This window comes from Falco cherrug, chromosome 3 (genome assembly GCF_023634085.1).
Source record: "Falco cherrug isolate bFalChe1 chromosome 3, bFalChe1.pri, whole genome shotgun sequence".
Taxonomy (NCBI): Eukaryota; Metazoa; Chordata; class Aves; order Falconiformes; family Falconidae; genus Falco; species Falco cherrug.
This window is the reverse complement of record NC_073699.1, coordinates 13,109,729-13,121,603: the sequence shown is the minus strand read 5'-3', so window position 1 is coordinate 13,121,603 and position 11,875 is coordinate 13,109,729. Positions and strand designations below refer to the sequence as shown.

The window sequence follows — 11,875 nt, the reverse complement described above, 5'->3', positions numbered from 1 at the left end:
TGTCCAGCTATTTATTATTTAAATAAATGAACTGCAGTTTGATCCTGGAGGAATAGAAATCTCTTGCATACATGATGGATTGAGTTGCTTAAAGAGCCTGTCCTCAATTTTAGGCCTTTTGACAAGTGCGGAGAAGATAGAACTGATAAAACTGCTCAGCTAGCAATGTCAAGACACAACTTACCTGGGTAAAAAAGAAAACTTGTTTTTAAAATAAAAGTTGTGTCACCCAGAAAACAGCTTTTTGGCCTTTTTTTCAGCACCCAGAGAGTAAATCAACCTTTCACCAGGGCTTGCATAGTTGCATGATGTCAGATCACCTGTACCAACAGAGCATGCTGCTGAACTGGGGGTGCAGATCAGAGCAGGAGGGACTGAGCCCTGTTGATGTTTGTTAGGGGTTTACAAGGCAGGAGGGTAGGTCAGCCTTTCTGTCAATGTGCAGTTGCAGCACTTGGGAAATCAGTCCTCTTCCTGGTCCTGCCCTGGCCCAGCCCACGTTCTGAACCGCAGCTGAGTCATTTATCCGCCCCAGTTTGACACCTCCTAACACTTCCCAGAATTTAGAGGGTTGTTTTTGAGGCTGTCTGTCAGTGACCTGAATGGACAGTGAAGTTTTATGCTATTGCAAGTGCCATGCCAGGCACCCATCAAGCAGCAGTGGTTGGTGCCACACTGTGCCTGCAGGGGCTACTGTGTCTGTCCCAGTCATGGCCTCTCCCAGTTGCACCTTCCCCAAGCTATCTCAGCCTCATGACCTCCAGCACTGCAGGCAAAACCTCCAGATATATCCACAGGGAGGATATATCTCCAGATAAATCCAGAGGAGAATCACGGACTCCTTCCAGAGTCACAGACTCCTTCTAGAATATGTACAGGGAGGAAGAATTGTCCCTTCGGCCTGTAAGGGTCTAGACATCAGGTCTCAACCACCAGAGCAAGAGAAAGTCCCCTCTTGGCTCCAGCAAGAGACTCCTGAATACCGAGCTCCAGCAAGCAGATGTCGCTGCCACATGAGACCGACATGTTATAACCCAGCTAAGCAGCCCCCACTCATGCTAAAGACTTTTGACCCCTCTCTTATTTTCAGGGATAAATGTGTTTGACCTTTCAAGAAGCCAGAAGAGGCTGTGTCTCATCCAATGTCTGTGGGGACTTCAATGGCTTTGGTGCTTTAGCCATTTTTGTACAGCTGAATTCCCAGGCTCCAGAAAGGGCCATTGTAGCCAAACTGCTTGTTGAGAAAGGCCACTGGATGTGGACATGCTTGAATGCCTGAGAATTGTTTCAGAAAGTGGGCAAAAGGCAGTTGTGTGTCAGGGACCTTCTTACAGTGCAAGAAGATGAGCCCCTGGACTGGAGAGGTCACAGAGCTGGTTACCCATGCAGAAAACAGCCTGGCTAGGAGTTGTACAGCTGGATGAGCCCCCTTTTCAGTTACTAAGGTTCAGGGGGTTTGCAAAAGCCAGGATAATCACCCACATGTCCTATATCTTATATCCTCCCTCCCAATAACCAGAATCAACTCATATGAGGATGGTGATTCATTACGGATTTCCCTTCGGGGAAACCCCTTCCTTGCTTCCCACAATTAGCAGCTTGGTAATCCTTTGCCTCCCAAGGATTTATATACGTTTCTCTTTCACAATAACAGTGTAATTATCTTCTGACATCCCATTGACTTAATCCAAAATTTGATGCTGGCCCTTGTCCCATGGCTATGGGTCCCCCAGATGACTCATCTCCATCCAGGTAAATGCTTCTTTGTTATTTCAGCCTGTGGCTGCACATCCTTTGCAGCTCCAACAGTTCTTAGGGTATGAAAGTGGATTAATGGGGCTCTTGGCCAATCTCCCTCCCCTTTTAGTCCTCCACCCACTGCTGTCCTGACTTCACAGCTCCTTGACTTCATGGGTCCACCCTGTCTTGTCACTCTCATACAGGGCTCTCCCAGGCCCATCTGTACACTCTGCTGACACCAGCCTCGTCTTCTTTTGTTGTATATTGGGAGGAAGCACATGGAACACAGTTTTCTACCTTGTTTTTTAGGTCTCTTCATATATATGTTGCTTGGAGGCTTTATTTGAGAGTTTCTTTCAGGCAGCTTTGTATGGCACTTTCTCTGCTGCCTTTGCCAAACACTGTACAGGATCTCCCAATGCAAGGTGGGAACACCCAAGCTTATATCCATAAAATAAGCTATCTGGAGAAGGCAAACTAATTTAGAATCTGTAAGTATGGAGAGGGGCTATAACTGTATGAAAGAGATGTTAAACCCAGTCTTCCTTGCACACAAACACCTCATTGGTATCAGCAACAGAGAGGCCTTGAAATGGTTTTCCATATTCAGATCTTGTATGATTGCCACATTCATTACACCAGTAAAGATGGTCAAAACATGATGATTGCACCAGTGCCAGAGACTGCACTAAGCTTCTCCTTCCTCAGATGTGACCCAAATCTTCTACCTGTGATGAGCAGAGAAAGCCACTCTGGCTTCAGCAGGGACTTCGAGGAAGGGGGAAAGATCAGTGGGTGAAGGGAAATTCCTATTACAAGGAAGGGAATAAATGACTCTGTGGGTATCCTCATGATCTTAAAAAAATCTGCAGGAAACACCAATCTCACCCTACTCTTCAGCACCCCCAGCCCTGTCCTTGAGAGCACCTCAGGAGAAGTCAGCCCTGTGCCTTTCTCTACCTCCCCTACTCCTGCTTTTCTTCGTCTTTTAACCCCACACTGCCTTCCTCCCCATCTCTCACTGACTGTGTCTCACCTGGGGGTTGAAGTGGGTGTGTGCCCACAGGTGTGTGCTCACCTCCACAACAAGGTACCCAGAAGGGAAAATGCGAGCTCTGATGTTTACTTTCTCCACTCTCCCTAATCTGCTAGGCAACACCACCTTCTCTGAAAGGTAAACACCTCTTCAACCTTGTGACAGGGCCTGTTTTCCAGGCTGTGGTATGTGGAATGGATCAAGGAGGAATTTGGAGACAAAAGCTTGAGAACCTGCCTGTGGGAGATGGGTCCTTCAAAGGATGCCACTATGGCCAGGATGGAGACTGGCAATCCCAGAACTGGAGTGGTTGACCAAGACACCATGGAGACATCCTTTCCACTTCAATGCAATGGTTATTCCCCAGCATGGTGCTCCAGCTACCTGGATGTGCAGTCCTGCCTACTCTCTCAGGGATGTACAGCTATTCGTAGGTGTATGAATGCCTGTATGCACATGTGGCAGGGAAGGTGAGCACTGTTTTTGTCTGGTATGGTAGCTAACTAGGTGCAGGGTCCCAGGCTCTTTAGGTCACAAGCAAGTTCCCCTTCAGGTGTGATTGCTCTTCACGGGCTTCCTTGGGGTATGTGCCCTCCACAGTTTGTCATAGGCCAGAGCCCCTCAAGCTTTAGAGGTACAGTTGCCACCTCTGTTCTGCTCTGTGATGGCACCTCTCAGCACATACCATCATTACACAGCAATGGCCAAGACCAAACATTGGCCAGACATGCAACACACCTACCTGCAGTTGCTGCTGGGTGCAGAAGTACATGACTAAGTGATATGCAGGTAACACGCTCACACTTGCTTCAGAAATAAGTATATTTTAGGCGTTATGCAGATAGTATGAACACATGTTTTCTTATCTGGTAACACTACAACAATACAATAACAGTAATAAAGAAGCTATCATACGGCAAAGATCTACCATCAGCTCCAGGGATGCGACGTGCCCAACAAACCACCATTGCTCTCAGTTACAATTTCTGTTACAGGCGGGGTGCTCCAAGACTTTTGAGGTCATGGAATTCCTCTTTGGTCCTCACAGTCTGATGTTCAGGAAGGTCCAGAGCACGCTGGCTGCTATCCCTGCTGCCATCCCATAGCTGCACCTCACACTGCCTGCTGCATTGGCATTGCAGAGGTCGCTGCTGCAGCAGGAGATATTCCTGCTGCCTCTGCTGAAGTCCTGATAGGACTCACTACATGACGAGTCGCAGCCCTTGTTGATGATTTTGATGAACCCTATGATCTCTGGAAGGAAAGTAGGACCATTACTACATGGACTCAAGGCAAGGCAAGCAAAGCTTCATGGAACTGAATAATGAGATGTTATTCTTATCTGAGCTCACTTGGAAAAAAAAGCATGAGTGGTTCCAAACAGCTGCATGGTTTACTCTAGCACGTTGTATTTTTGAGGTGTCAGTTTGTCAGCAGTGGGGGAAGAGTTTCAGCCACAGGTGTTTGCTTAAGGCAGTGTACTCCACAGCACAGTTCTCGGGGGTTTCTAAACCAGCACCAACTACAGAAATTCTAATAATTTAATTAATAATGAAAGTAGCCATTGACACCTCCCCAGGGGAGCCTAAGCTACTAATGGATGAGGAGCAAGCATGTGGGTAATCTTTCCTCGTATCCCATATATCTTCGTTGCACAGAGACTTTGAACACCCAGGGAAGTTATGGAAACATGGCTATCCCCATTTCACAGATGAAAGAGCTATTGTTTGATTTGTTTCTGAGAGGCACAGCCTTTTTTTCTGTGGCTGGTTGATACTGAGTAACCTCTGGTTACCAGCAGATTACAGTCTGCGTGAGATCTCCTGATCTTGCACCACCTATTCTGGACACCAAGCCTTTGACAGATGCAAATTCAGTGTATAGGGCCAGGGGATTATACAATGTGTTTGCTCTCCTGCATGTGAATGCATGGTCATGGGTTTGCTTAATTTCCAACAAGAACAATAGCTACTGGAAGTATTACGTTTACTGCCTATTAGATACAAGTTTGGGCATGCCAGTGATGGGGTTTGTGCCCCAGCTCTAAGAGCAACTGAGCTGTCACCACAGATCTGGACAAGGCAAACATTTTTTTGCCCAATCTATAATGGGAGAATTAAGTCATAATCTGTTAAAGGAGTTTACCCAGAGACACACAGATGGCTGCATTCAGAGCTGGCTGTAGATGGGCCTAGGTGAAACTATGTCCTTTTCACTGAATTCACCTAAAGTCAGCTCTGTCATTGAATGCTCCTAACTTCATGACTAGTTTTCACCAGACTCAGCCCCTCACATTTTAATTCATGTTCCATTTTTTTTTCAAAGCCATAAACTTAACTATTGCCCTTGAAAAAAAATTAGTTTTGGTGTTATTAAAGAGAAATAAACCTAATTTTGTACAGGTGAGAGACATTTGTAGGTATTTGCAATGTCAAATGCAGCTGCACCCTCTTGAGATTCTTTCCCGGTACTGGCATTGTACTGGCCATATTGCTCAGTTTTTAGCATGATCTAGTGGCAAACACCGAGGAATTTATGGGGTACAGCGTGCTCATGTTAATATGACTCTAATCACACCTTCATTGTCAGTGTGGGGAGAGGACTTGGTGACAGCCAGCATCATTACCAGAAGACCAGCTATCACTAAGGGATAAACATTTTTCTTCTGTCATTTCTACTTAACATGAAAGTCATCTGAAACCTCCCTTATCACCTTTTCTTCCAAGACGGCTTTTCTCTTCCTGCTGCACACTGAGCTTTGCTGGCCCACACCAGCTGGTATATCTAGAATCAGGCTTGGACACCTGAGGCTCGGACCACACCTGGCTCTAACGTCATGACTAAGATATTGCCCACCCCTACTTTGCCTTACTGATCACATCTGTCTTGCACATTTCCGTAGTCTTGCAGTCCACTTTCTTCTGACAGTTGGAGTTTCTCAGCTGCCATGTGCAGCTGTAACACTGCAAAGAAGAACCTGAAAAAGACCAGGAAGGGTTATAAGAAATTGAAGCTCTCCAGGGAACTCGACTTAGGGCTTGCACTGGGAAACAGGACCATTCCTGTGGGTCCTCAAGGGAAGACAGCACCTCTGTTATTGGGAAAACAATGTTTTTTTCTGGTTTTGCTAGAGAATAGTATGCTTGCTTGGAGTGAGGGTCAAGTTTTGCAGGTGCTGAAGATGTTTCAGCTGCAGACATTGCAGCGAGGGAGCAAAAAGAGACCAGCTGGATAGCTGGTCTCATTGACTGGTCTCATCAGTCAATAGGAAGGGCTTCCCAAATACTTCTTCCTCTGTGTTTGGGATGCCTATCTCCGTTCCTGTCTGGAACAAGCTCTTGGTGATATTCACACCTCCTGAACTGAGATGAAGGCATGAAGCCCCCAGGAGGACAGGCTGATATTTTTTGTCTGCTTCTGAGCCTTATGCTGAGGCATTGCCAGGGTTGGATGAAAGAAGGAAAGCCCAGAGGGAAGAGGGGGTGAAGGTGGGATGGAGTAGGCCATTTGCAAGGTCTCTTCCAGCCTGTTGTCTCAGTTTGACCAGCCTGTGGCATGTTCTCTCCATCACCCCCTCTTAAAAAGCAAGGTGAAAACATGGCTTTCACCTCCCTCTGAAATTCAGGTCACCACGTGTTTCCAGCCCCTTATGGACATGCCACTCTATGGGGGATACAAGTCAGTGCTGTTAACATCTGCTGTGCTGCTATGCCCATCAAGCAAAGGCAGAATAAACATTGCAGCTTACAGGTGTCTAGCCATGATTAAAAATATTCCCCAGAGGAGTGAAAGCATTGTGCAATTACCTGTTCCTATTACCCACCTGTGCCCCAGGGCATCAGTGGAGCCTTGCAAGTGTGAGAGTTAATGTACAGATATATAGATATGTACGTACTTTAAACTCATGACCACCAGGCTTGTATCATGAATACCTCAAGTCAATACCCTAATGCCTAAAATACTCTTCTAGGACACAGAAAAGCCCTATTTAGAAATCAGTGTTATTCAGAGCAGGAACAAGAAGTGATTTGAGGCACTTGGTCTCCCTCTGTCCAAGCCATTCTGGTACAAATGACTGATGTAGCCATAGAGGCAAGGAGCCAAACCCCAGTTTGCCTGTAATGCTATACTCTGCTTTCACATTTAATGCAATGACAGTTAAACTTCAGAGCACTCTAATGGAATCTGGCAGAGGAAAAGGTCTGGCCAGGACTGTACAAGACCCTTCCCAGCCTGTTCTTCAGCATCTTCTGCTGAGAAACATTTCTGCTCAGATCTGCTTCTTCTGTTGTCTGGTAAATAGGGAAGAGCTCACTTAAAACCGCTTCTTCCCATGGAGGTTAGAAAAACCTGATGGTGTCCAAATTCCACCCATCCAGTTTATAAAATAACATGCCATGGCATTCTGCCTTTTTCTGTCCCATTAAAATTCTGACAATTTGTGGGGCCACTTCTGAAATGAAGACTCAGAAAACAAGTTGGAACAAAACTTACCTTTGCAGAAATGTTGCAATTTTGATAGCCTGGGAAGAAGAAAATTAATCCTCCCACCCCACTTAAAAAAAACCCTACATACACATAACTATATCGTTTGGCTTAAATAACTTTGATTTCAACTATGTTCAGTTTTCTATAGGATTTATCTTTCTTGGGAGCTGCTCTGCCCAGCACTAGGATCACACCATCAGCAGGGTGGGGCTGCATTTTTTCCATGCAACACCCAGGACATCCTATCAAAAAGCAAATGTCTTCATACGACAACTATGTCAGCATTTCTTTCCTCACTGCCAAACCCCATCATTAGTTTTTTCTCCCAACTGAAGATCTGCTGGAGGGGATGTGGGACAGACTCTCCATGCTGTCTTACCTGAGTCCAAGCACAGAACTGCTCCTAGCAGGAGGACAAGGAAAATCTTCATTTTGGAACAGCCTCTCTTGTGGTGAATACGTTTTTTTTTTCCCCTTGCGGGGCAGTTTATATAATGTGGGAGGTGACAATTGGGCATGCCCAGTAGGTCAATCTGTGAAGGCACTTGAGCGAGGCTGCCCACTGGACCAAGGAAGGGCTTGGTTTGTGGTGGTGGTATTTGTGTTAAGTGCCTCTCCTACCTGACTGCAACTTTCAGAGCTACCAGCAGGTCCCCTCAGCCACTACATCCTCCCCTCCTACCCTTGGGCAAAGTGTTCATATGGGTGGAAAAAAATCCAAATTCTTTAGAACAAGGCTGGCCTTACGCATTTCACCGGAGCCAGTGAGGCTGCGGTTGCACCCTGTGAACAGGGCTCTCCACTCCCATTACTATCCTGAGTGGAGCTGTTGTATTTAAATCAAGGACGAAATGTTCTTTTAATAAACATCTTCAGCGATTTATCTGCATGTGTGAGTCCCTCTGTGGCACTTGTGGCATGTGGCTGCAAGGTATGTGGGCATATTACAGTGCTTTGGCCTCTTTCAGGTATCCAAGTGCTTATTTGCCTTTATTATTATCTGTATTATCTGTAGTCTAATAAAAGGCAATGTCCAATTAATTTTTTTTTATGTGTCTTGAAACCAAAGGGACTTTTTGATGGTTTTGTTTGGTATTGTTTTTATCTGCTATGTCTGTACCACGGCATGCTTCTCTTTAGCTGGCGGTCTCTCCACTATAGGCTGGGTGCAGTTTTGACACTTCAACCCACATCAGCTTGTACTGTAAACAATTCAGGCTTGTCACAGAAATGCCACTTCTCAGAGATGAGGGTGAGTTCAGCCACATTCCAAAGTGAAGTGCAAATGTTTGCTTTTGTGCGTTGATTGAAGATCTCTCCCATTCCTCACATCCTTTGACCACTTCTCAGTACACACTGGTGTGAAATAAAACAGGCCTTTCTGCCAAATTCTATTTGCCATGGTTTCTTGCTTTATTTAGGGTTTTTCTGAAATTTCAGGAACTTAGCACTTTGCAGTAATAGCCTTCACAGATCTGGTCTCACGCAGTTTAGCTCTTGGGACACCAGGTACTATTTCAAATTGAAAGGAAGGTGTGCTGGTGTGTTGCTGGATCATTGCTCTTGATCATTGGCTGTGGGATGAGTAATGGAGGGTCAGCTGGACTAAGTCTGCTGAAGTTAATGACATTTCCCTGATTTACACCAGTGGAGAATTTGGTGAGGGGGTGATTTTGCAAAACGTATTTCTTCTGTGGATATCTTAAGTGCTTCCCCTTGGACTCTTGAACTTCTGTTTAAAAAGAAAAAAACCAAACAAAACCAAGCCAATGCATTCTTTCTGCATCTATTGACTTTTGCTTCATCACATTTTTTCAGATCATTTCACTTATAACCAAGGTTCTCAAAATCTGCTGTTCCTTATTCAGAGATATTTAAGGCTACTTTTTAAATCCCCAGTGATTTCCCCTGTAGGGTTTGGTTCCTTGTGTTAGGGAGGAATAGGGACAAGGGGAAAGTCTGATGGTTACCCCATCAAATCCACCCAGGCCGTGAATTAAGTATTTCTTCTTTGAACAGCTCACCGATAAACACGAGGGAGTGCTCTTTTCATCCTCAGCAGCCTGACTTGCTGCCAGTCTAACCCTCCTAGCACTAGTATTTCCTTTTATTCTTTTTCTAACAGTATCAGCGCTGCCAGTGAAGACCAGGACCCATGGTGCTGTGAAAGAGGGGCACACAGCTCAGAGTCTGTCCCTGCCCCAGTCCTGCTTGGCTGCAGCCCCAGGCTGTGTGAGAGCCCAGAAATTCCTGGATCCTTACACCAGTTGTTGCTTCCCACAACTCTGGGAAAAAACAAAGCTGTTTTTTTTGAACATTGGTGTGCAGCTCCTGTTTGACTCCTGAAGATGGCAGACGTGCCCTGTTATAATTATTACACACACATTTACATGCAGTTGTCCATAGGATTGTGAGTGCATGGTGTTTTTTTATTTTCCTGATGTTATAAAATCCCCAGTTTGTCTAACCGCATGAAAAAGACCATCTATTTCCCCTGGGAATCTAAGAATGTCTACAAATCACTTGTGGGTTTGTCTTTTTTTTTTAATACTATTCCATGCTGTCACTGCAGATTCCTGATAGATACGTATGGAGCTTTCTTTTGAGGAGGGAGGGAAAGAGGACTTGATTATTTGCTCTGCCCTGGTCACCTGCCTGGTGTCAGGCTGGGAAGGTGCTGGCTGATTGTGGTACACAGCAGGGTGTCACAGATCGTATTGAGGCGCTGCATAACTGTGGTGGGCATGAGCTGGAAATCTGAGGACAAAAGGGGCAACAGGTGCAAAGGTGCCTGGGAAGTCTGGACAGAGGTACTGAGTGTCTCTGAAGGCAAAAGAAAGTTGCTTCTACTTCCTGAGCTGTGGCAACCATTTTGTTAGGTGGTCTGAAGAGTCTGTAGGGAAGCCTGCAAGATGACAAAGATAACGTATTAAGACTTCAATCGCAGACTGCCTTTTTTGTGGGGATGTCTTTTATGAATAAAAGAGAAAAAAAACAATGAACAAACAAAAAAACCAAACCCAGAACCGAACCTGGCAAAGAGGAAACTAAGATGAAGTTCCACGCACCCATCCAAGCTCCTGAATGAATTGTAGTCCTTGAAAGAGCTGGATCATCAGAGAATCCTGCAGAGTATCCAGCCTTTGAGCTCAGAGGTCTAACACCTTCTTGGATGCTTTAGTTCAAGCCAGAATTAAGTGCAAGAACAAGAGGAGCCTTTCTGCAAGGCTGCCTGGCCCTGAAGAGAAGTGACTGTGTTGCTTGGTCAGCATGAACATGGCTTGCAGCTCCTTCTCAGAATGTTCTGAAGTACTTGTGTGGAGGTTGCAATGGGCTGCAGAGGGAACCTTCCCGATTTTTCCACTCCTGGAAGGTGTTTGGTACATGTGCAGTGAATGAGCTGGTGAGTAAACGTCTGCAGTGATGTCTGCAAATCTACTCAGGCTGCGTCGATGTGGGAGGTATGATAAGGGATTTTAGTGGCCACTTTTAGGCATTGAAATGGGAATTTCTAACAGCTGCACAGCTGTGTTCCTGGGAATGTAAGCAGCCTCAGGAGCATTAGCTGTCCCAAGTCAGAATGGGTGGGGAATAAATGAGACTGGGTCACTAGAAGGCAGTAGGGGAAATAGCATTACAGATTCGTAAAAGGGAAGCATGGTTCCTAAATGAGGCATGTGATTGGATTGATAGGAAGACAGATAGATAAGGGGAGAGAAAGATTTAAAAATGAGTAGATACACAGATATCTACAGAGATGGATGGATAGCTAGCAGTCAGGAGGAGCTAGAGTAGCTGGTCCTGTGCACCCTCTTCTAACCGTACGTTTACAGGCAGGATTTGCTCTGCTTGTGACAAAAGGCCACAGTATGTCCCCTATCTCAGCCTAAAGTATTTCTCACCGAGCTCCCAGCTGTTTTCCACTCTCCTCTGCACACGCCTTGGGATGGACAGGCATGATGCTTGCCTGGCAGCAGAAAATATGATTCCTGCTGCTCCAGCACTGTCCTTGACTGCCAGCACAGACAGGCTCCAGCTGCTACATTGGTAGATGTTTAACACTTGGTTCATGTCATGGTCTAGCTTACACTACAAGGATTTACATCTAGGTTTACTGTTCAAGTGAGCTTGAGAGCATGTGAAGGCAAGGCTAGGCTGCCTGAGACACCTTCTGAAGTCCAGCAGCAGAAATCGAGCTGTCATTAAGAGCAGAACATTGAGCAAAGACAGAGTAGTCGTGGGGTCTCTGCCACTGGGCTGCTGACGGACCCTTGGCACATGCCTTCCCTTCTTTGTGTCTCTTCTTCCTCTAATGACAAATAAGGCTCATGACTCCTGCATCACAAGGGAAATGTTTTGAGATCCGTGGGTGCAAACAAGTACAACCAACAAACGTTATAAAGGTTTAATAAGCAAAGAGCCTGTTCGACCTTGAGTATTTCTACAAGAGTCCTGGCGCAGACCCAAACATCCTCATTCCGGATTTGATATTTCCGACGCTAGCCTGACCAGCCTTGAAGAAAAAGTTCACCTTGACATCACACGTGTTCTTGCTGACAACCATGAAATCAATGCATTGCTGCAAATTAATCCCACCATGGTGCTGATCTT

General features: G+C 45.7%; 1 protein-coding gene across 1 annotated transcript; it reads right to left on the bottom strand.

Moving 5' to 3' along the window:
• Window positions 1-3,579: 3,579 nt before the first annotated feature.
• LOC102048678 (prostate stem cell antigen-like) lies at window positions 3,580-7,742 on the bottom strand. The gene is made up of 3 exons (XM_005444473.2): window positions 7,644-7,742; window positions 5,649-5,753; window positions 3,580-4,030 (listed from the first exon to the last, which is right to left on the bottom strand). Exons 1-3 carry the CDS (start codon window positions 7,693-7,695, stop codon window positions 3,819-3,821), a joined length of 369 nt encoding a protein of 122 aa, XP_005444530.1. The 5' UTR covers window positions 7,696-7,742; the 3' UTR covers window positions 3,580-3,818.
• Between the last annotated feature and the right edge of the window lie 4,133 nt (window positions 7,743-11,875).